Consider the following 25,498-nt stretch of genomic DNA (forward strand, 5'->3'; position numbering starts at 1 on the left):
TAATGATCCATGATTGCCTGAGCTTGAAGGACCATGGTGCTGGGACATGCCAGGTATAAGGCTCTGGTGTTAGTCTGTTGTCGCTCACGATGAACTGTCTGTGAGAAGGTGTTTGCGTCGAGAAAGGGGGCGGGGGGTTGAGTTCCTAGGTATCCTACCTGGTAGGATGGGGAAAAGATGTACAAGGAAGGGGATACCGTATCTTACCCTTTGGTGTCCCACTTCCACTCCAAGAAGACCCCTCATCCAGGTGACCCTCACGCACTGATCCACCCCCAGGAACTGGATCCAAAAGCGATGGCTGTGTCCTGACCACCTGGATGACAGATCCCCAGGGCCAGGCGGTTGAGACACCTTCAGGTTTCTCACACAGGGAAAAGTCCACTAAGGCCCTCAGAAGGACATGGAACTTTGCCAATATCAGGAGAAGGGAGTCATCCTCCTGGTTCTGAACATTGAGTAAATAGAAAGCCCTTTTGGATCCAGAGACACCAGAGGAAGGGAACCTTTTGTGTTAAGTATATTGGATTGTGTGAACCAATACCAGGAGAAGGGAGTCATTCTCCCCGGCATCCCTTTTGCCAAAGAACCTTTCTTGGAATACCACCCATCTACCGGGAGAAGGGAGTCCTTCTCCTGGAAAGGGAACTTATTCTTTAATTGTAGTGTAAGCGATGCAAGTAGGTTGTGACACAGGATCGTTGAGTTTGATAATGGCGTTGGGAAAGACTATCTTGATGCTTAAGAACGATAATCATTGCACTTATAAATACCTCCTTTGGGGATTTAGTTGTCCCAAAAAGTCTAAAAAACTGAAACTTTAAAAAAAAACATTTTTTAGAAAAAATACTGGTAACCGTGAGATTCTTGATAATTGTAGGCTTATAGCCAATGTTCCATTTATTTCATAAATACTCACTAAGGCTGCCACTTTACAGATTCAAAGTATAATTGAGACTGACCAGTTACTTGGTGGCTTCCAGTCTGTGTTTCTGCCTAAAGCAGGCCTTGAGGCAGTCTTGTTGCATGTGAAGAAAAACCTACATAATATCCTTGACCAGGGAAAATCGGTATTGCCTATGCTGTTGCGCTTGTCCACAGCCTTTAACACTCTCAACCACTTCCTCTTGATTGAGCGTAGAAGGCTCCTAATTTTGTTTAATTGATATTTCAGGATTAAAGTGGGTTCCTTTTGAATCACAACCAGAAATATCTGAATGTGGCGTCCCGCAGGTTTCCTGTATTTCTGCCCTATTGTTCAACATAAGCCCCTCCGTGACATTTTACTCAAACTGGAGACGGTTTTCCAAAATGATGCAGGCCATATTCAAGTTGTGTTCTGTTCAGACTCTGATTATGAAGGTAATGTCGTACACATTCAATAGTTTGGTGGACAAGTTGAAAAGCGGACGAAAGACATCTGTTTCGGTTTACACCAAGAGAAAACTGAGATTATCATAGAATCATCTAATCCGAGCATGCTAGTGCCCTACCCTTATAGTACCTTCTTAAAATACACTATTTTCTTTAAAATGAAAAATCTTTCCACAATGAAGATGCAGAACATTACCTTCACCTAGTAATCACTAGAATGACAAGACAGGGTCTGCACGTGTTGTACCCATTTACCCTGCACTAAATGCTGATGAGGCAGAGATCTGTACAAAGCTGCTTGCTGCCTTACTAAATGAAGATGTGGCTTAGCATTTCAGGTGGCACTGTTCCTTTGAGAGAGGGCTACGACTAATTTTCACGATGCTAGCTGGTACCCTCTTTTTAGAGCACAATGGAGTGTAAATATTGATGAAGTACAGTTCAGAGGTTATGTTCACCGAGGTTTACAAGGTATAACTGCATTCATTCTCAACACAGCATAGCATGCAAAACCAAACACATTTAAATCAGATAATGCATTATATACGAGGGAGGGCACTGTAGCTCTGACTACACACAATTACAAATGCTTCGTGTCTTTGCGCAAATGACAGCGTGGGAGGAAATCCTCTAGTGGCATCTCTGAGCACGCAAAAGTTTGGAGATAGCTGAAATGCAGCCGTCACCCAATTTGTAAGGGAAAAACAGTTAAGGTTTCCTCTCCCACTGACGAAGAACCCAAAAGATGAAAGCAGGTTAAAAGAAAGGAACATTAAGGTTTCCATTTGGAAATCTATAACATTGTAGGAAAACAGTGATGGAAAATCTGGGTGTAGTACAATGTGATGGGCTGAAAATCTGTTCCCCGGGACGGTATGGCTAAAGGTTTACACACAGACACACACAACTCAATCCTGCAATAAAACACAGTTAAGTAGAATCTCTCACCAATAGGACTATGAATGCTTTCTTGGTTCTCAGCATCATCAGGCTCTTCTTCCTCTTCTTTAATGACAACGGAAACAACTTCATTCGATGCTTTAAAAAGGAAACATCTAGTTTAATTATATTTTTTTTTCCAAAACATTAACTTTAGTCCTAGTTTTTCACATAATGCAATAACATTTAATAAAGTTATTCTCCTTACTTAAAACATCCATTTCACTAAACCCTAGTCATATATAAAGTTGATTTCTTACCACTTTAAGCAGGAAGTATATCATTTTCAATTACAATTGAAACTATGATGTAAAGTGTGCAAGTATACGTGGGATTACGTATTAGCTGCTATTATGTTGTGAACAGATTGCAAGTCACAGAGAATGCAAGAGACGTGTTTTTATGAGGCCATTCCAAGGATACTTACAATAACCTTTTGACGTAATGTTACCGTTAGGAACGTTTTTCTTATTGCAACTTTTCCACATCGGGTTCAATGGAGTCGCCAGCACATTTGCTTTTTTTGTCTGGATCCGTGCAGATTTTTGGGGTAAATTACCCCTTTTGCATTCTTGTCTGGGGTGCACGTAAGAGTCGCCTATGGTTAACAGTGAATGTGTCTCCCTTCACCTTTATTGTTGTCATGTTGCACAAGCTACCTTCACTGGAATGCCGCAGGCACACTTTGGGTCTCAGAGTTGTGCAGTAACTGTACATTGGCCGTACTTGTCAAAGAAAGACAGTGAGAGTGTGCATGAGAATGAGTGTGTGCACGAGTGAAAGTGCATTTGTGAGAGTGTGTGAGAGAGAGAGTGTGGGATAGTGTGTCTGGGACAGTGAGAGTATGTGTATGTGGGACAGTGAGAATGTGAGAAAGACAGTGTGAGGAAAACAATGTGTGTGTTTGTGAGACAGTGTGTGTGGGGGGCAGTGTGCGAGTGTATGAGGGACATTAAGTACTTGTGTGAGACATTGCAAGTGTGTGAGAGACTGTGTGAAAGACAGTGAGAGTTGTGGGATATGTGTGAATCAGAGTGTACACATGTGTGTGTGATGCAGTGTGCGTGTGACAGTGTGCTTGAGACAGTGTGATTGTGTGAGAGTGTCTGAGACTGTGTGTGAGTGTGAATGTTAGAAAGATAGTGTGTGTGAATGCGTGTGACTGTGTGGGACATTGTGAGAGAGTAAGTGCATGTGAATGAGATTGTGAGTGGATGTGAACGTGTGTGAAAGAGTGCGTGTGAGACATTGTGAGTGTGTGTGAGCCAATGGGAGACAGGGAGACTGTTCAAGTGTGTGTGTGACAGAGGAAGTGCGAGTGTGTGCGAGTGAGACAGTGCCAGTGTGTTTTAGACAGTGTCAGAGTGTGAGAGACAGCATAAGTGTGCATGTGAGACAGTGTGTTTGAGTGTGAATGTGCGTGAGACAGAGTAAGTGTGCGTGTCAGTGAGAATGTGAGAGATAGTGGAGTGAGTTTGAGAGACAGTGTGAGTGTGTGAGACAGCTGAAGGCACGTGAGAGACAGTGCGTGTATGTGTGTGGGAGAGTGTGTGTGTGGGAGAGTGTGTGTGTGTGTGAGTGTGTGTGTGTGTGAGTGTGTGAGTGTGTGTCCGTGAGAGTGTGAGAGAGACTCTGTGAGAGAGTGCGTATGTGAGAGTCCATGTGAGAGGCAGTGTGAGAGTGTGAGGGATAGTGTGCGAGAGACAGTGAGTGTGTGAGAGACGTGTGTGTGTGAGAGAGAGGGACAGTGTGAGTTTGTGAGACAGTGAGTGTGTGTGTGTGTGTGTGTGTGTGTGTGTGGGGGGGGGGGTGTGAGAGCGGCAGTGAGGGTGGCAGACAGGGTGTGAGAGTCATTGTGATAGTGTGCAAGAGTGCAACTGGTGCTCAACCCGTGAGCAGATTGCAAACTCCTTGATATGCCATTTTATCACCCTTTTGCTTTATACCAGCTCCCCTGAAAGTGAGATGGCCGCAAAACTACAATATGCCACACAGTTCTCTGCCTGCTACACCATCCACTCTGCATAATCACCTACATTCTTTCCTCTTATGTAATGAATACACAAAGCTAACTAGAGGTTTACGCAAAGTAGTGATCAATAGTTCCATCCAATCTGTACATCTACATCCAGCCTGCACATTTACAGATCTATTGTAATACCATACAGTGTAGTTTATTTATTTAGTTTGACATTTGTAAAGTGCACTAAACCCGTGGGCATCAAGGCGCTGGTTACAGTGGAAGGTGATACATCAAGACATAAAAAACTGCTTGTAAATTGGTGGTTACACGGTTAGGCCCGGAGGCTTGCCTGGGTTACATTATGATAACGGACAATAATGGATCGACAGAGGCAGGGGTATAAGTTTGTCAGGAAGGTTAAGAGAAAGCTGCCTCAGGATTACAAATCGTGATGAAATGACACATTTTTAGATGCTTGCGGAAAGCCCAGTAAGAGTTCTCCGCTCTCAATGCTGGTGGGAGAATGTTCCAGTTCTGTGCCGCAGTAACTGGGACGCTGAGACCTCCTGATCTTTGTAGTTTAAATCTAGGGGTGATGAGACGGTGCATATAGGTGGAATGGGTAGGTCTGGTAGATTGAGCCTTGTTGATTTTGCAAGATAAGCATCTTGGGGCAGTGTTTGAAAGACTTGTGCGAGATGGCAAGTGTTTTAAACAGTATACGCTTGAGAATAGGCTGCCAGTGTGCCTTTATCCTTCCTGCAGTGATGTGATCTTTTTCTGAGACGTTCAGAGCGGTTTGCAGTGCGTTATTCTGTATGATCTGTAATTTGTTAATGCTATGTACACTGGTGCCAGTAAATATTGAGTTGCAATAGTCAAGTCTGGATCCGATGAGTGCTCTGGCAATGGTAATGCAACTGTTTGGGGAGAGGAAGGGCCTGCAGGCATTAATTTGTTTTGTGTTATAGGCTGCCGAGGAGGCGCTTGCATTTAATTGCCTCGTTAGAGTCAGATTGGAGTCCAGGTAGACTGAGCGTTTTGCCTTCCGGAGAGACTGGAAAGGATAGGCAATCCATGAAAGATTATTAAACTCCGTCGAGTTTGTTCAGTAGGGATTGAGAGCAGACCAGGAGCAGCTCGGTCTTGTTATCATTGAGGCATAACAAGCGATGGGCCATCCAGGCCTGAATTGTTTGGTAGACTGCTCCCAATACATTGGAGTCAGTGGTATAGTCTCCTGAAATAGGTAGGAGGATCTGGGTATCATCCGTGCAGTTTATGTAGGTGCTACCCATAGAGTCGAGGAGGTCAAAGAGGGGTTTTGTGAAGATATCATATGAAGTTGATGAGACGCAGGAGCTCTGCAGTACGCCGCAGGTGACAGGCTGGCAGGGCCAAAGCAAGGTAGGAGAACACTTTCATAGATCTATTGGACAGGAAAGATGAGATCCAGGCAGTGGCTTTCTAGGAAAAGTGAGCTGCTAAGGACAAGTGTTGGCAGAGGATTTTGTGATACACCAAATGGAAGGCAGCAGAGAGGTCTAGCAGTAGGAGGAGGGCAAGCTTGCCAGCATCTTTGAACTCAGCCATTTGATACTTTAAATCCAGGAGTGCTGTTTCAGTGCAATGTTCGGGCAGGAATCCGGATTGGCGAAGGCCAAGGTTATTGGATTCCAAGTGAGCCTGAATCAGTAGGTATGCCACTCTGTCTAGAATTATGAGGAGCAACGGTACTGTAGTGATGAGGCGGTAGTTAGTGGGGAAGTTAGGTTCCAAGGTTGTTTTTAAAGCAAAGGTAGGACACACACATTTTTTGGATTAGTTGGGAACTGGAGGCAAATGAGGAGTTAATGAGCAATGCTATAAATGGTGCAAGTGCCTCTCTGCAGTCCTTGATTACTGTGGCAGGGCAGATGTCCCCTTGGCATCTGGATGGCTTAAGGCCTGTGAGAAACCTATGGGTTTTCTTACTCCTACTCCCCTTGGACCCTCTATGCAGGTGGCAAGGGAAAGGCCATAGCTATTGGATCCTGACCTTAACAAGTGAGGGAGGATCACCTGGGTGGAGGACCCTTGGGGATTGGGAGTGAGGTACCTTTGGGTGAGACATGGTATCCCCTTTTCCTCAGGATAGTCAACCTGATCTTCCCCCAACATTTGTAGGTCACTGTAAATGTATTCCACCCCCCCCCCCTTAAAATGTATGACAATACTGAGACGAAGAAGAAACTAGGAGCAATGATTTTTTTAGTTGATTTTTGAAAATTATTTTAGAAACAACACTCCAAACATTACAAACAAGGAGGACTTCCGTGTTTAAGCTAGACAACATTACATCACAACATAACCTTATTATTGGCAAGACCGGTAGGCTCCGCGGTAGAGCGTGTCTATACCTCCCCAGGGGGAACATGCTGGATTTCTTGGGATTTACCGCTTTGCCCGAGAGGGTAGCGTATCGTTCCATCACCTCCAGAACATATTGTAGGTTTTCCTTTGGGAAGTGCAGATATAACAGTATATCATCAGCATATAATGATATGAGATGCGAACCTCCCGCAGTGCGGATCCCAATCTCCCCATATTGTTGTCCGAGGAAGACTGCCAATGGCTCCAACGCAAGGATGTACAGCATAGGCGACCAGGGACAGCCCTGTCTAGTGCCCCTGCTGAGTTGCCATTTATCTGAGATTGTAGCACCCGTTTTGACCCTTGCAATTAGGGAACTGTATAACATTTTGACCCACCTCAGGTACTCCGGCCCCATCCCATATTCTCTCAGAGTAGCTAGCAGCCAAGGCCATCTCACTGAGTCGAAGGCCTTAATTGCATCCAGCGAAACAATTACCAGTTCACCAGGGTCCTCTTCTGTTTGGTCGATAATGTGGTGAAGTCTCCAATGGTTGTCAGTTATGTTCCTGCCAGGGACGTAGCCTGTTTGGTTAGGGTGTAACAGTTTGCCGATGACTCGCTTAAGCCTGTTGGCCAGTACCGCTGTGAGGATTTTGCTGTCCTGGTTGAGCATCGATAGGGGTCTGTATGACCCAGTCTGTGCTTGGCTTACCTGGTTTTAAAAGCGGGATGATCACCGCCTCCCGTAATGACTCCGGCAACCTACCGTGCTCAAACGCCTCATTAAGCATGGCCAGCAGTGGGGGGAGCAACTCTTGTTTGTATGTTTTATCAAATTCACTAGGGAGCCCGTCCGACCCCGGGGCTTTGCATGTGGGCAGGTGCTGAATCACTGTCTCCAACTCTTCCGGGGTAATTGGAGCATCCAGGTCTGCCCGTTCCTGATCATCTAATGTGGGCAGGCCTATGTCTTCTAATGTTTCTTGGATCTCTTGATCCAGTTCTACCCCCACGTCCCCATAGAGGCGTTTGTAGTATCTGAGGAACTCTTCGTTTACTTACTCCTGGGTATTACAGGTCTGGCCCTCGTCCCCTCTGATTTCTCTAATCACTGGTTGTGATGTTTCATTTTTATATAGCCAGGCCAGCAATCTGCCCGGCTTGTCTCCTCCCGCGTGCTGCCTTTCGACATATTTCTTATAGCTCAATTTACGTAATATATCCCAATGCTCACTGCTGGCTTGTTGCAACAAATTCATCCTTACTCCATCCTCCAGGGAGGGGCCCCCTCCACGCATTATATCTTCCAACTCCCTCTCCGTTTCCTTCAACTCCCGTTCTATGCCCCCTTGGAGCCCTCTGGATTTTGATATGGCTACTCCCCGAACAACCACTTTAAATGCCTGCCATACGGTTCCTACAGATTGAACACTTCCAGTATTAATGTCGAAGTACTCAGTGATCGCCTCCCTCAGGTCCTCCTGGAATCCCGAGTCCTGTAGGGCCTCAGCTATAAGCTTCCACATTGGAATTCGTGCTCTAGGTGGTTGGTGTCGCCACTCCAGGACCAAGGGGGAGTGGTCCAACAGCACTCTGGCCTTATACTCTGCACCCGTAATTTCTCCTACTATCTCAGCAGCGGCGAACACATAATACAGCCTCATATACAAGTCATGTGGGGCCGCATAATGTGAATACTCCCTGTCTGCTGGGTGTAGCTGCCCCAGACATCATCTAGTGCAAAATCTCACAGCAGGGCCTCTAACGCCTTTGCGGCCGGGGTGGGTTTGTCTAGTTTGCCATCTGATCTGTCCATTTTAGGATATAATGTACAATTAAAGTCCCCTCCCCATATAATCGCGCCACCCAGTAGGGGGCTAATTTTACTGTATAAAGTCCTAAAGTAAGCCGCTGTATTTTGGTTAGGGGAGTATAAGTTTATAATGCTCACTTCCCGGTTTTCTAGCATCCCCCGCATTACTATCATTCTGCCTTATGGGCCCACCGTGGACTGAATCAGCTGAAATGGTACATGCGGTGCCACCCATGTGATAACTCCCCTCGCGTAAGCGGAGTATGTGGCTCCTGTGATGTTCCCCTTCCATTTTCTCTTGACCACCTCCAGTTTCTCCCTAGTAAGGTGGGTTTCCTGTAATAATGCTATGTCAATCCTCATTCTTCTTAGATACATCATTACTTTATTACACTTCAGATAGCTGTTGAGGCCCCTCACGTTCCAGGTCACCACTCTAAGGCTACCCGACGCCATCTGTAGGATATCCCGCCTCCTCTCCCAATTTCCATTCCCGCCTGATTTGACACAAAATTTGGCTCGTTCCCCTCCCTCCTCCAACAAAGACCCCTTTCCCAACTCTAAACCACTGCACACAACCCCTTCCCTCCCCCCTCCCTACCCAGCCCCAACAAGTGCCCAGCTCCATCCCTGGATCTCAGCCCCCCCCCCCGCGTTTGGTCCTTCCTTGGAATGCCGAGGCTAGGAACTCGGCAGGGTGTCACCGGGCTGCCGGTGACCTAACTAAAACTTCTCGTTGTGGGGATGTGAGGGCTGGCTCTGTAAGTCTCCCGCACTGATACCAAAATTTCTCATGTCAATGGATCATACATATATCTATAGCCCTTATTACACCCACCCATAGGCCATATCATGTACTATATTCAAGTCCCATTGTCTTAGGCTGTGACGCCGTGGGTGCCTCAGACACATGTTACTTATCTTCGCCTTCTCCTGTCGGGATGCCCGACTCTTGGGGGCAGCTCTGCGTGTCCAGCCATCCCATAGCGTCTTCCGGGGTTTCAAAAAACAAGGTTCTGCTCTTGTGGAACACCTTCGGTTTTGTCGGGTAGATCAGCATATACTTATGGCCGGCTTCACGCAGTCTTCTTTTCACAGTCCCAAAGTTCATGCGTCGGCGCTGCACCTGCATGGTATAATCCGGGTATGCCATTATATTTGCTGACCCCCTTTGTATTGTTCCACCCTTCCGAAAGTGTTCAAGGATTTTTTCCCGATCACAGTAGTTTAGGATCTTGGCTATCACCGGCCTAGGGGGGTTTCCTGGCGGTGGTCTCCTCATCAGGGCCCTATGCGCCCTTTCCAAGGCAAACCCCTGGGTCAACACTCCCCCGGTTATCTCCTGCAACAGCATTGACTCAATGAACTCTGTGGGGTTGGATCCCTCAGCACTTTCTTGCAATCCGACGATGTGAATGTTGTTCCTTCGGGCGTGACCCTCCGCCTCTTCCGCCCTACTTTCCAGGTTGCCCACTCGTTGTGCTAGGGCATGAAGTTCCAATTTATAGGCCGCACAATCCGCCGTGTTCGGGGCCACCTCTTTTTCTAGGTCTCCCGTGAGTTCTGCCAGTGACCTGACATCTTGTCGGAGAAGATTCACCTCCCCCTGGACTGCCCCTACTTTGAGCTCAAGTGCCGCTTTCAATTCGTTCATGGCCAGTCCCAGTTTAGTTTCCCAAGCCACTTTCAGATCAGCTATTGCCGCAAGTATCTCCTGGTCCTTGCCCAAGGTGTCCGCGCCCCCAGCGGGGGTTTTGTCTTTACTCTGGTCCCTTCAGCGCCCGGCGATGTTCTGACGTATTCGTCGAGCGTGGGTTGCTTGCCCTTTGTTCTTGGGAGTTTGCTGGTCATCGTGATGTGTCAAAGCCGTATGGGCTGGCCCCACCGCCCGTGGCCCAAGCAAGTTAGACCACTAGTTGTGTTTGGGCCCGACTAGGCCGTGTCAGGGGTGTCCTCAAGCTGCTGGTTCTACTCCTGGAGTGGGCTGTGTCCTCCCATGTGATCATATGGGTTTATTTGATCTGCTCGAACCTCGAGCCCCGGCCCCAGTTGGTCTGGGTCCTAGGCCACCCTTCCCGGTTATTATGGACACCCCCGGGTGGGTATGCTGGCCCCATGTACTTCACCCACGTGCCCCTGCGAATTGCTGTCTCCACCCCTTCAGCGGTGGTGTGTGATGAGGCTTTGCGTAGGCTCCCTTCACGAGCAGGCTAAGTTAAGAGTGCCCATGAGCTCCCAGTTATGCACTTGGAGTGAGCTGCAACCTTTCTCGTAGTCATTTGCTGGCATACACTGGGGGGTGTCTCCTACCACCTTCTTATGCTGCAGTTGTTCAAGACCCAGGATCAATTAAGGCCCAGTGTTGCTTCCTTATTGCTTTCTGTGTCCTCCTGCTAGATGCAGCACCTCGCTCACAACCATGTGTCCGAGCGCAGCACAGGTCACAATAACAGGTCCGGGCTCCGTGGGAATTCGCGTTGCGCCTGTATGAGGGATGCACTCGTCTGGGCCGTACAAGTCCTGCGTTCTTTTAATAACTGAGCTGTGACGCTGCGGGCGCTCTTCTCTGTTGAGCCCGCCAATGCTCGAGTTCGCGAGGGGGGGGGCCAAGGCCGTCCCTGTCACCCCGCCCTCGATGCACTCCGACACCCAGGGGGGCGCGGGGCTCGCAAGTGTCCACAATGCGGCTAATTTCTCCCCGGGCCACCGCAAAGGCTCTCGGGGACGTTGATGCTAGACAGGTCCCCCGGCAGATCTTACATGCCAGGCGCAGCCGGACCCCCGCCTACCTCAGTGCCGGGGGCAGCCGTGCCCCACCGCATCTATCCGCAGATGCGCTCCAGAATGAGAAATGCGCCAGTCGCGTGTGCCAGCTGGGCTCCAGGCACCGCACGCCAACGCTCCAGCAAGTGTTTCCAAACACGTTGCCATCCGCATCAGTCTTCACACGCCGCAGTGCCACCGCCGTTTCTTCACTTTCAGTTGAGCCTTTGTTCGTTCTATGCGTCCGCCATTTTGGGGTCTCAACCATAGCTCTCAACTCTCACGCTTTTGGCGGGTGTCACCCGCCTTGTAAAGAGCTGACTCACCCGCCAAGCCTCCTGCACGCTCATTCATCCCAATGGGCGTCTCACCCGCCGAAAACAAAATCGGGTGTTTTCACCCGCTTTTGTGCCAGAAATGGTTGAGCGCTATGTCTCAACCCGACGAAGCTCGTAGGGCGGTCCCCTTCCCATGTCTCAGCTCCAAATTTCCAGGATGCCTGTGCGCCCCACTCACAAGCAGGCACACAAATTCTTAGGGCGTCGGTGCATGTATCTGTGCACTTTTGTCAAGGAGCAGATGCCGTATCTCCGGAGCTCTCCCAGAGCTCGACTGCTCACATGGCTCTCGTAGCCACACCCTCCCCTAGGAGCAATGATGATTACCTCCATTACCCATTCAAGTACTGGGACGAAGAAGAGGCCTGAAAGTCAGGCATGTCCCACCAATTCACTTAATTATGGGCAGGCAAGGCAAACCCTTAATAACCACCTGTATCCTGTTAGCTCAACACAGGTGTAAAAAAAGCAGTGGCTACAGGAAGAACAGAGAGCACGGGTCGGAGCAGGAGTAATGGTCGGAATCAGACCAGAAAAACCAGAGTGGAAGCCGAAAGGAGAAGATGAGATGCCAGCATGCCCGAGGAAACCCTTGGGATTACGCTGGACTGTGAATGCGGGTCGGAGATCCCACCCATGGGGAGGCACGCAGCAGGCCCTGCATGAAGGCAGAGGCTAAGCTCCATACATTAGCTGGCGAGTGCAAAGACAAGCGCCTGGCTATTTAACGGTCCCTCGAGAGGAAGAAGCAAAGCAAAGGAGCCAACAGAGGAGCTTCCGAGATTGGTAAGTGTCAGGGACACTTAAAAAAGCTGGGGCGCTCAAAGAAGGAGGCAGTACAGATAATAGCGGTCAATACAATATGACCAAACTGAATGAACTGAGTGAAAGTAACGTTCCACATTGTATGAAACAGATTACATTACTTCTATTGAATACTGTTGTGACTTGAGTGTCGTGTAGAGCGTTGATACCTCCGTCCCCAAGTGACGCACAGGGGAACCTAAAAGAACCCCGCTGTGCGACATTTGGAGCCACAGGTGGGAGATGTTGCTTCCCGGATCCATGGAACCTCAGGAACACCGATGCTGCTGTAGAAAGAACAGGGTTAACTACCAGGCAAATACAATAGAATACAAGAATCACAGGGTCTGACTAATCTTACCTATCCGGTGGTTGGAAAACTCGGGAGACCTAGTGAAGGAGGTTCGAGACTCAGATGAAAGGTAGTCCCCAGAACAACATGGACCGGAGTCACACGTGGGTACAGGACAGCCCACCTGAACCAAGGGCTGGAGGCGTAGCATGAGCCCTCAAAGGGCAATGGCGTAGTGAAGACAAACAAAGTCCAAAGGGATGATTCGAAGGCAAGTGAGGGACGGGCCGAGGTTCAGCAATGAATCAACAGTTCCAAGCAAAGGTACAAAGGATAATCCGAGGGAGTCCAGGTGAGTGATCCAAAGTCAAGGTAAACCAACAGAGCAAAGCAGAGCAAAGTCCAGACGTAGCGCCAAACAGAGTGGAAAGACAGCTGGCTGAGAAGCGGTGAGTGCTCCGTGCATCAAGCGTTATGTACTGGGCGCTTCCGGGTCACGTGACGCCCTCCATTGTCACGTGGGAAACGCCGCTCTGAGTCACGTGAGCGGACGACTGTTCGATGCGGAAGCTTTCTGCCACCCGTCTGCTGTGTGCTGTGTGCTCTCCATGGCAACTGCCAATGCAGGAAGGGCTGCAACCGGGCACGTACATTGTACCCGGTACGGAGCTTTCGGTCCTGTGGGGTAACCAAATCACATGAGTCTCGAAACCTGGGGGGAGTAGTGTGGGAACCCGGGGATGGTGTTGTGGGGGTGCGAGCAGTGTTCTGATGTGCAGTGTTCTGATGTGCAGAGGAGCGTCTAACAAATACCGAACTGAATTAAATATACTGAATCAAATGATATGATGTGGCATTTATAACGCGCCTATACACAAGTGTTTCAAGGTGCGAATGAAATAAGTAAAAGCAACATATCGCAATAAACGAAAAGGACTACCTTGCTCAAGCCGCGAGAGAAGGCCAGGAGAAAAGGCCTCCTGTGCTCTTTGCAGCTCCACTGCGAGCACGTTTCCCCACACGCCAGCTGGATGCTGCATTAGCTGTTCTCCTTTCTTTCGGAACAACCGTGTGTTCCAAGGAAATCCCTGCCGCGTGGAGGAGCCCCAAAATGGATGCCGTTGCCATGGAGGCATCCACATCAACAACTGCTGCCGCGCAGTTCACTGCCGCAGGCCCAGGTTCCCATTTGCTGTGTCCGCCTGCCCGCCCCTCCCCTCCTGCTTTAAATGGAGGGGGAGAGGGCCGAGAGGCGAAGCCGACGAGAGAAGGCCAGGAGAAAAGGCCTCCTGTGCTCTTTGCAGCTCCACTGCGAGCACGTTTCCCCACACGCCAGCTGGATGCTGCATCAGCTGTTCTCCTTTCTTTCGGAACAACCGTGTGTTCCAAGGAAATCCCTGCCGCGTGGAGGAGCCCCAAAATGGATGCCGTTGCCATGGAGGCATCCACATCAACAACTGCTGCCGCGCAGTTCACCGCCGCAGGCCCAGGTTCCCATTTGCTGTGTCCGCCTGCCCGCCCCTCCCCATCTGCTTTAAATGGAGGGGGAGAGGGCCGAGAGGCGAAGCCGACGAGAGAAGGCCAGGAGAAAAGGCCTCCTGTGCTCTTTGCAGTTCTTCGCTGCTCGTCTGCCGTTTGCCCAAAACCTACGCCGCACCCAGAAGGTAAGATGCACTACCCTTGCAAGCTTCTCTCTAACCGCTGCACCACCTCAAGGCATTTCAGGTTGCGCGCCCGTACTTTGCAAGCCGCCATCAGCTCACAGCCCATTCCCACGAGCACCCGTAATACACGGCTATGCTCACGTACTGTACAACCCTCTTTACTCGCTGATAAGGCCAAACCTCAAAGCCTGCATCCACCTCAAGTACTACCAACACAGCCACCAACAAAGTACTTAACTTTTCGTATAATTATACCGCCTCCATAACCAATGTGATTACAAATGTGTCCTCCACCACTGAAAATGAGCCCCCCAGTGTAAAATCTGTGATGTGCAATTCTTCTACCACCATTTTGAATGCTAGTGTGCCAAATGCTATGCCACCTGTGTCCACCACCGCTGAAAATGAGACCCCCAGTGTAAAATCTGTGATATGCAATTTTTCTACCACCATTCTGAATGCTAGTGTGCCAAATGCTATGCCACCTGTGTCCACCAGTGCTGAAAATGAGACCCCCAGTGTAAAATCTGTGATATGCAATTCTTCTACCACCATTTTGAATGCTAGTGTGCCAAATGCTATGCCACCTGTGTCCACCACCGCTGAAAATGAGACCCGCAGTGTAAAATCTGTGATATGCAATTCTTCTACCACCATTTTGAATGCTAGCGTGCCAAATGCTATGCCACCTGTGTCCACCACCTCTGAAAATGAGACCCCCAGTGTAAAATCTGGGTTGTGCATCTCCCCTAACACCCAGAGCTCAACCCCCCCTCCAGCAAACCCTCTCTCATCATGAACCCCCTCTTAGCCACTACTGAACCCCACCTGAAATGCGCCATGATTAACGCTAGGTCCATCAATGCCCACGCCCTAGACATCCACGACCTCCTAACCTCCCACGACCTAGATCTACTCATGATCTCAGAAACATGGCTACATGAGGCCTCCGGCCCGGCGCTATCCCTCGCCCTACCCCCTGGCTATTCCATAACTAGACAAGATCGCCTCTCCAAAGGTGGAGGTGTAGCAATTATTGCCAGAGACTCGCTCTCTATCAGAAAGGTAGAGAAATCCCTGACCAACAACAACAGCGACTACCTCCAAGTCAAAATAACCCTCTCTCCCCACTGCACCATTACTGTGCACACTATCTACCGCCCTCCAGGCCCAACAGGAGACTTCCAAGCCTCTCTCATCCACCTCCTCTCTGACAACCTCAAAAAACAGTCTAAAGCCATTCTCCTCGGGGATGTCAACCTAGGGCTCCGGGATAGTAAGGACGTAGCAGCCAAATCCCTTGACTCTGCCCTCAATGCTCTAGGCTACAAGAACACCATCCTTAGCCCAACTCACACTCAGGGCAGAACGCTCGACTGGATAGCACAGCACAAATGCCCACTCATCATCACAGGTAACAATCCCACCCCGTGGTCTGACCACCACATCATCACCTTTAGCATCCTCACCACTAGCTCCCCTGCTGCCCCCTTACCTCAACCGCTCCCACCTTGCCTCGCCAGAAGCTCCCGCCAGCTCACTAAGGAAAGGCTACTGCCCTTCCTCCAAGGCCCAGCCTTCAGACCACCTTTTTCTTCAGACCCAGAAACACTCGCAACAACCTATGATACTGCCATCAAAGCTGCTATCAACTCCATTGCCCCTCTCAAACCTCGAAAATCTAAACCCACTACCCATTCCAACTCTTGGTCCACCCCTGAGCTCCTCACACTCCGCAATGAGAAAAAAGCCGCACTCACACAGTGGCAAACGTCCCACTCTGAAAAAGACAAGATGATCTTTAAAGCCCTATCCACCAAATACAAAAAGACTAACGCTCACCTGACTCCCACGGGGGCGCTGGCCTGGTTCGCGCTGCTGTGACCTCGTCTAAGGTGATGCGCAGGGTTCGGAAGACGGACTGGACCGGGCCCCAGATCTGGCTTGTCTGACTCGCAGAAGTATCCTTCTGTAGGTGAGAATAGGGGGTTAACTGTCTGCGGGGTAATGCAATCGGCCTCCCACTTACCCCTCTCACCCTCCTCAAAACCCTTCTGTGCTTCCCCGTAGCGTCTCACCTTAGGGTCTGGAAGGACGAGCTCTCCATCCTGCTTCTGATGCAGGGGCGCGTTGGTATCCAGTTACGTCACTGGATTTTCGGATGGGTGAGAACCAAACTTGCTTGGCTTCCAGGTAAGTTTTTCTATAAGTGGTTCCCCTTGTGTCCATGCATTAATGTTCTAATGCTAGTGTCTTTTTCCCCATAGGGGCCGGGGTACGGAATGCCGGGGAACATGCACCGACCCGAGGTGAGCGGTGAAATCCTTGTGGAAATCAGGTAAGTCTTTAATGAGTGTTTTGGTAATGTCTTTTCATTCACTCATTAACGCTGATGTCTTTTTCCCCTTAGGGGCCGGGGTCCGAAAATGCCTGGATGCGGCGCGGACCCGAAATGAAAAGGGAATGACCCAACAGGTAAGTCTTGACATGGAGTTTGAGCTTCCCTTTTCCCTTCTTTCTCTCACCTTTGTTCTTGTCTTTTTCTCCCTAGGCGCGGGGGCGCGACTGTGAATCCGGATGGTCGCTGCTGAACATGGAGGCGCCCTGTAAAGGTGAGTAGAATGCGGCGCTGCAGCGATCGATGCGATGTGCTTTTAAAAATAAATGTCTTCCTTTTCAGGATTGTCGGCGAAATGTCTCTGGGATGCAGATTTAGCAGGTGGGGCCTTTTCCTTCTTCTGTTCTCTTATTCCCTTCCTTTGCAGGTGGTTCAGGATGCTGGCAGGTGTGGCAGAAGTCAAGATGCAGGAGCAGACACGGTGAGCGTCCAGCTGCTAGATGCAGAACAACGCGAAGCACATGTGGCTGATCGGGTGTGGTTTAAATAGCCTTGGAAGAAGTTCCTAGAATGTGTCCTTCCTCCAATCAGGTATGTATCCTTCCCCGACCACGCCCGGGTGGTAAATGAGTCCCACAGGTAAAGTAGTTCCTTTCAGGCCTCAAGGAGGCCGGGGTTCTGCAGCATGGTCTGCATCAGGTAAGTGCACCCAAACACTTTCATAATGAGCCTGGCGCCTATGGCGCCAGGACTGACGTTTTCTATGAGCCTGGCGCCATAGGCGCCAGGACGCTGTCCAAAGGGCCCCTATAAGGGGTTGCTGGGACCTTCCCCGGGGACTTGATGTCCGCTTTCGGGGACGCAGGGCCTGAGCCGGCTCCCCGGGAGCGGGTATCGTGACAAAGGCAATCACCCAAGCAAAGGCCAAATCCTTTGAATCCAGAATCTCGGAAGCCCAATCTAGCACAAAAGAAATCTTCGCCATTTTCAGAGAGCTCGAGACACCCACTCCCGCCCCCCAGAATTTCACCAAAGACAAAGACTGGTGTGACAAAATACAAACGGCCATGCAAACCAAATTAAGCCTCCTCAAAAGCAAAATACTAGCCACTAAACAAGCCCTACCCAGTATGCATATCCCTATCCCATCACCTGCCCCGGATCCCCCCCTACCCCCTTCTCCTTCAAACCCATTCAAGAAAAAGACATCATCAACATTATGAGGAACACCAAGCCCTCTAACTGCAAAGGTGATGCATGCCCAGCCTCCATTATCAAAGACTGCACGGAAGCGCTAGCTCCCTTCCTAATAGCCTTTGTGAATGCCTCCTTTACCACAGGGAAAGTCCCCGCCTCCCTCAAGGAAGCTTGGGTCCGCCCTCTTCTGAAAAAACCAACTCTCGATCCCACCTCCCCAAACAACTACAGACCCATCACCACTGTCCCATTCCTCCTCAAAATATTGGACAAAGCAGCCTACATGCAGGTCCAGCACTTCATTGAAGAGAACAAACTCCTTGGACTCTGCCAATCTGGCTTCCGCCCCAGACACGGGACCGAAACCGCCCTACTTGACCTGAAAAACCAAATGGACAATGCTAGAGACATGGGTAAACCAGCACTTCTCCTACTCCTTGACCTATCCGCGGCATTCGACCTCGTGGATCATGGCGTCCTATGCCACCACCTTTCCTCCACTGCCAAATTCTCCCCAGAGGCCACAGCATGGATCACCTCCTTCTTACAAGACAGAACCATGCAAGTATTCTCTGACCTAGCCGCCGCATCACCAACTATTATACTATGTGGTGTACCCCAAGGTTCCTGTCTCTCCCCCACCCTGTACAACATCTTCACACAACCCCTCTTCCTCATCCTCGACGCTATGGGCATCTCATACACCAACTACGCCGACGACACCCAGATCCTCCTCACTCTCACAGGTAACTATGACACCGACTCCCTGACCCTCAACAACCTCTACAACACCATCCAAGCCTGGATGGCAGACAACGGACTATGCCTCAACTCTGACAAGACGGAACTCCTCCTGGTAGGTTCCCCCGACACGCTAAAAAATCTAGATGCCCAATTCAGCCACTTCACCATTGACTCCATTAAAATCCCGGTCTCCGATTCTGTCAAAACTCTGGGAGTCTACCTGGACTCCAGCCTATCCATGGATAGACAAGTCCACGCAATAGCATCCGCAGCTGCATATCATGCCAAACTTATCAACGCAATCAGACCCTTTCTCTCCAAAGAGAACTGCACCAACATAGCCAGAGCCATCACCGGCTCCAGGCTAGACTACTGCAACGTACTCTTTCTAGGAACCTCCAACAAAAACTTTCCGGGCAGCCCAAGGCATTGCTAAAAGAGAACACATCTCTGAAGCCAGAAAACTAGCCCACTGGCTCCTAATAAAGGAAAGGATCGTATTCAAAGCCCTAACACTGACCCACAAATGCATTCACTTCACTGCTCCAGCATACCTCTCTCAAAGGATCCACCCTGTCTCCACTACCAGACCAACCAGATCACCGTACACCTGTGCCACTAGTAAAAAGAGTAAAAGCGGGTGGATCCAGCTTCCCCTATCTCGCGCCCACTCACTGGAATGCCCTACCTCCCACTATCCGTGGTGAGGACTCTCTCACCACCTTCCGCAAAACACTGAAAACTACCCTCTTTCCATAAGGACCGACACATCAGCACGAATACTTATCATATATGTTGTAATATACGACCAAATGCAATATTTGTAACAACAGTATGATTTCTTGTAGTATTCATAATGTGTCAACAATCGCTATCATGTGTACCATGTAACTAAGTTATTGCAAGTAACAGCGCCTCAATGCCCCTGGGCTGCTTGCGCGCTATATAAATATAAACAAATAAATAAATAAAAATATTAGAGCGTGAATTTAATAAAACATGTGAAAAGAACAATACCCTATTGAATGAATTGAACAAAATCCACATTTATTGCAAAAGCTACTATTATTGAACATTATTTGGACTACAGCAAGTAAGCTGACCTTTATTTTGAATACAGTACTGAATGGCAGAAGCCAAGATATATTTAATGTATTGAAAGCAACACAGATAAAAAACTCAACTACTTATCTGGATAAAATGGTATTAGATGAACCAGCTTGGATGAACATTGAAGTAAAAATCTAAAGGAAGCTAAACTGAAGGAAAGATAAAAATAGGCTAAAATTGTGAAGCTACACTTTAAAAAAACTGGTCATTAACTTTGAAGGAAACCAGAAGGTTCCTGGTTGTGTGACCTGTAATGGATGGACTTTGTGGTCTGAAACTGCGCCAAGGCCAGAGGACGCCTTTACGTCAACACGGAAGCTTGCTGTGGGGAAAGCAGGAAAGCAACTCATGATAACCAACAGACTTGGGTAAGGGAACCCTGAGTTGTGCAAGTCCAGTTGAAAGACTACAATCTTCAAGATAGTTCCTTTTTTATATCGACATTAAGTTTGGGGAAGGGAACTCAGTTATTTTCTTTCTTTAATTCCAATTTTTATTGAGTTTTATGTAAATCACATTTCACACATGCAGGAGCAGATCCATTAACCCGATCAACAGTAATATAACGTAGTACTAAGAAAACAAACTGTGCAGGTGTGTACTTTGGTCCACCCCCCACCCCCGTCCCATTACCCCCGTGCCTCCCAGACCACTGAACAAACAAAAAGGTCTTTCAGTACACCAATGCTTCATTACATCTCGAGGGGAATCCTTAGTCGTCTGAACCATGGACAGTTTCATTTTGTGTATGTTAAACTCTAAGAAGAAAAATTCAAGGCTTCATGACACTCCTACCATGTCATGTTGGGCCGATAACTCCCACATTATTGAATGTATTTTGCACAAAAGTCTGCCCATTCCATTTCCACGGACCCCGCATCTCTACGAATGGCCGCGGTTAGACGATCCATCCGGTATAGGTTCCGGGCTGTATTGACCCACTCATTCTTACTCGAGGGAAGCTCTCATTTGTAGTATGTTGCCAGACATGCCCTCCCAGCAAGGAGCAAACTGTCCTGCAAGCCAAATAATATTAGCATTGGTGCTTTCCCCTTCGTAACACCATCCAGTTCTTTAATCCAACTTAAAATCTCGTCCCAGTAAGACTGGACAGTCTTACATCCCCACCACACATGCCAATAGTCGGCTCTAGACCCTCACTCATGCCAACACATGGGGCTCTCTCCTTGGTACATCCTAGAAAGTCTGACCTGGTCATATTGTCACCTATGTAAGAGTTTGATACCATGTAGTTTGTACTGGCAGGAAATAGATGTCTGTGAGGCCCCCTTGCACATCTTCTGCCATGTCCGCGGGGAAGGATCCCTCCCCAGGTCCCCCTCCCATCTCTGTCTCAGCCTATCTGAGGACTTCCACTTCATCTCCACTACAGCCCTGAATAATGCACCAATTAATCCCCTGGACCCTGATCCGGTGTCTAAGATCTTCTAGAAGGGTGTAAGTTCCTTCTTTAATTTCTCTTTCCAGATCTCCCTCGTCATCACACCCTTCAGCTGTAGGTATAAGAAGACTCAGAGCGATCCCAGTCCCAATGCCTCTTCTAACTCCTGTATCATAACGAAGTTGCCCTCTCTCCATAATTGACTAGCTCTTTTCAGCCCTGCTTCGTACCAGGTCTGGAAGCTATCCGGGTTCGGGATGGTATGCTCTCCTGAACATCCGTGAGGACCTGCTCTCGGACCTTGACTCTAACATTCCATGTGTTCTCATTTTGCTTGATCTCTCTTCTGCCTTTGATACTGTCAACCATACCATCCTGCTCAACCGTCTCCGTGATAACCTCGGTATCACTGGTCAGGCTCTGGCGTGGCTGACCTCTTTCCTCTCAAATCGACCCTCCCAGGTCCAACTGGGGTCTTTCCTCTCTGACATCTTCTTCTCTACATGTGGTGTCCCCCAGGGATCTAACCTCTCTCCCTGGCTGTTCAACCAGTATCTGGCACTTCTCGCCCACCACATCGCCACTCTCTGCCCCTACTTTCAGTGCTATGCGGATGATACCCAGCTCATTTTCAGACTACCTCGGCCTCCTCTTCTCCTTCCCTCATCTCTGACTGTCTTTCTGCTATCCAGGAATGGTGTGCCGCCAACGACCTCTGCCTTAATGCCAGTAAGACTGAGATTCTACTCATCGGCACTCCCACTCCCCTCCTTCCCTGCTGCTCTCTGGCTGGCCTCTCTGGGCCCTCTTCCTGCTCCTACCTGCAAGGCAAAAAACCTTGGGGTCATCTTCGACTCCACACTCTCCTTCTCTCCTCACATATCCGACGTATCTAAGAAGTCACACTACCAGCTACACCTCCTCAGAGGTATCCTTCCTTTCCTCTCCTTCCCCCAGAAGCTCACTGTCTCTAGAGCCCTGGTTCTCTCTAAGCTGGACTACTGTAACAGCCTCTATCTAAATCTGCCCGCCTCTACTCTCCGCCCTTTGCAACTCATCCAGAACAGGACTGCAAGACTTGTCCTTGGCCTCAAGCCCAGGGACCGTATCTCTCCAGGACGGAAATCACTACACTGGCTCCCAGTGACTGTGAGGATCAAGTTCAAAACCCTCTGCATTGTCCACAAGGCCGTCTGGGGCCTTGGGCCAAAATACCTTCAACTCTCTCTTCCTAAATATCTTCCTTCTCGAGCTCTTCGCTCATCCGCCTCCAACTCCCTCAGGGTCAGCCGCTTCTCCAAACAACGAGTTGGAGGCAGATCTCTTTCCACTGCAGGGGCCTCCCTCTGGAACAGCCTTCCTGCCTCCCTGAAACTTGAGGAGAACCACCTCCGGTTCCGGAAGCACCTCAAAATCTTCCTCTTTGCCTCCGCTTTCTCTCCCCCTCTCCCCTGCTAATACTACTGAAACTGCACTGAATCTGCAACTGGGCCATTCACCGTTCTCGGCCTAGCCACTCTCCCCTGCACTGCCTCCACGGCAACCCCTGCACTACGGGACTGTGTCTGTATCCATACAGCCCCCCTTCCCAGCACTTGTCTGCACTTACCTCGCACTTGCCACCAGCTGGCCCTTGTTATTTATCCTGTATGCTGTATGCTAATAACCCTGTACTGCACTTTCCCCTCTCCCTTTCCCCCCATGCACTTTTCCCTTCCCCTCTACCCTTGCACTTGCGCGATCTGAATGACACCTGGCCTAGTAAGATCGTTATCTGTCTCCCCTTGTTCCCCCCCCCCTGCCTCGTCGCGCCTTGAAACACTTGTGTATAGGCGCGTTACAAATGCCTTATCATCATCATCCCTGATTCCCAGTAACCCAGAGATGACCCAGCGAAGACAGCCAAGTTGTAACGCCCGTCAGTCCCGCTCCCCGCCGCCAAATGCTCCAAACGGTGCCCAAAATAGGTGCCCCTTCATCCTCTGGAGTAATTTTGACCTGGGAACCCATAACCATTCCCCAACCATTGCAGGGCTCAAGTGGTGATTATGAAGGCCCACCCGCTGCAGGTCTTCCCGTTGACTAAGAAGTGGAATAAGAACCCTCAACTGAGTGGCTTTGTAGTATAAATATATGTCTGGATATATGTCTGGAAGTCCCACCCCTCCATTGTCCTTCGGAAGACTCAGTCTTAAATTAGAGACCCTAGGTTTCTTCCCCTACCATAGGAACGTGAGAGGGAACCCCTAGTTTTCTCAAATTAGTCATCTGGGATATGTATTGGGAGCATCTGGAACAGATATAGAATCTTGGGGAGAACCACCATTTTAAATCACGTTGAGTAGCCCTATCCAGGAAAAGGTAAGCTTTGTCCACCTTTCCAGGTCCTTCTCCACTACAGCCATCAGGGGAGCAGGGGGGTAGATGGGTTAAGGGGGTGGAGTTTGCCTTGTAGAGGCCTTTTAGTTCTTTTAAAATGTCTATGCCCAAACATCCCAGTGTCCCCAGGCAAACCTTCATGCCCAGGAATGCGAACCGCCCCATCTCTCCATCCCTGCTTTTATCTTTTATTTTAAGCCCAGCCAATCGTCCGTATTCTTCAATCACCTCTACCGTGGCTGGGATCGAAACATCCCAGTGTCCCTAGGCAAACCTTCATGCCCAGGAATGCGAACCGCCCCATCTCTCCATCCCTGCTTTTATCTTTTATTTTAAGCCCAGCCAATCGTCCGTATTCTTCAATCACCTCTACCGTGGCTGGGATCGATGTTAGAAGATTCCTGACATTGAGCAACATGTCATCCGGTATAGGCCCAATTTATAAGTCTTCCCACCCACCACCATCCCCTTCACCCGCTGTTCCCGTCTCAGTCTCTGAGCAAGGGGTTCAAGTGAGAACAAAAAGAGCTAGGGACAGTGGGCAACCCTGCCTAGTCCCTCTCCCCAGACTAAACCACCTTGAGTATCCCCCACAAACCAAGACGCAAACCCTTGGGGAGGAATAGGTTGCTCTAATGCCCCGGAGGAGTCTCTTGCCCAGTCCTATCTTTCAAAGAACCCTCTGTAAAAAGCCCCATTCCACCCTATCAAATGCTTTCTCTGCGTCTACCAAGAGAAGAGTAGGGTCCCCTTGCATCCCACGGGCCTCGTTTATCAGGTGCAATGTTGTTGTCATGGTGTCCGCTCCCTAACGTTCCCCCACAAAACTCACTTGGTCGGAATGAACCAATTTCGGTAGATGACCCTTCAGTCTTGCTGAGAGGACCCTGCCAACAGTGGCGTCAATGTTTAGAAGTGAGATTGCGCTATAGGAACCACAGGACCTAGGGTCCCTGCCCTCCTTAGGTATCACCGTAATGAGGGCCTGGGCAAACAAGTCAGGTGCTCTCATTCCCTGTCTCCATGATATCACTGAAAAGTCGCGTCAAGAAGAGGAGCAAGACCGCCAAGAAGGTTTTATAGAAGCCTGGGGTGAAACCGTCCTCACCAAGTGCCTTTCCCAGGCAGAGACACCCTGTGGCTCTCTGGATTTCCTCCCCTGTAACTGGGGCTTCCATGGCCTCTGTCTAAGTCTCCAGTAAAGAAGGGAGGTGGGAGCCTTCAAGATATGTGTCAATCTCTCCCACATGGGAGTCTTCCCCTAACTGCTATATAGAACCTCATAGAACGAGGTGACCGTTTCTTGAATCCCTTCCGCCGTACCTACTCTGTTACCATCCCCTCCCTCTGTCTCAGTGACCCACCTCTCGGCCCGCTGCCTCTGCAATCGCAGACCCAGGAGGGCGTCCGCCTTAGCTCCTTTCTCATAAAACTTCTGTTTGAGAAACTGTAGGCTACGGACTATCTTCCCCTCTTCCAACAATTTTAATTCTTCTCTCAGGTCCCTAGCTTCCAGGAGACGGTCTTGTCTATCTGCGGGTGAAAACTGAGCAAGCCTTTGCAGGGCTCCTATTTTACCCCTTATTTTACCCCTTAACCCTTTCTCTATGAGCGCACGTTCCCTTTTCTTATGGGCCCCCTCCCCAATCAACATGCCCCTCCACGTGGCTTTAGCAGCGTCCCATACCTTGCCCTTTCTGACCTCCCTGTGTCATTAAGGATGAAAAATTCTCTAATTCTGTTTCCATTTCAACTTTAAAAACATGGTCCTTCCACGACGACTCATTATATCTCCACTTGAGTTCCTAGGGCATAATCCCTCCCAGTTGATTTTTGCCGAAACCATGTCATGGTCTGACCATGAGATTGGGTGAATCCCTGAATCTCCTATTACCTCCCACAAGTCCCTTGATACATATAGGTAGTCTATTATCGTGAGGGTACTGTGTGGGGCGGAATAGAAAGGGAAAACCCTCTCCTGCGGATGTAGATGCCTCCAGACCATAGAGTTCCATGGTCATAC

The 25,498-nt window shown here is 49.4% G+C and overlaps 1 protein-coding gene across 7 annotated transcripts in view; it reads right to left on the reverse strand.

The window, feature by feature from the left end:
• Positions 1-25,498, reverse strand: part of LOC138467533 (zinc finger protein 583-like) — a 667,149-nt gene that overhangs the window by 398,594 nt on the left and 243,057 nt on the right. For all 7 annotated transcript variants that reach the window (XM_069607643.1, XM_069607642.1, XM_069607638.1 and 4 more), the window contains exon 4: positions 2,323-2,412. In XM_069607643.1, the coding sequence (XP_069463744.1) occupies positions 2,323-2,412 (90 nt within the window). The remainder of the gene's footprint in view (positions 1-2,322; positions 2,413-25,498) is intronic.

This window comes from Ambystoma mexicanum, chromosome 4q (genome assembly GCF_040938575.1).
Source record: "Ambystoma mexicanum isolate Mex_15411 chromosome 4q, UKY_AmexF1_1, whole genome shotgun sequence".
Taxonomy (NCBI): domain Eukaryota; kingdom Metazoa; phylum Chordata; class Amphibia; order Caudata; family Ambystomatidae; genus Ambystoma; species Ambystoma mexicanum.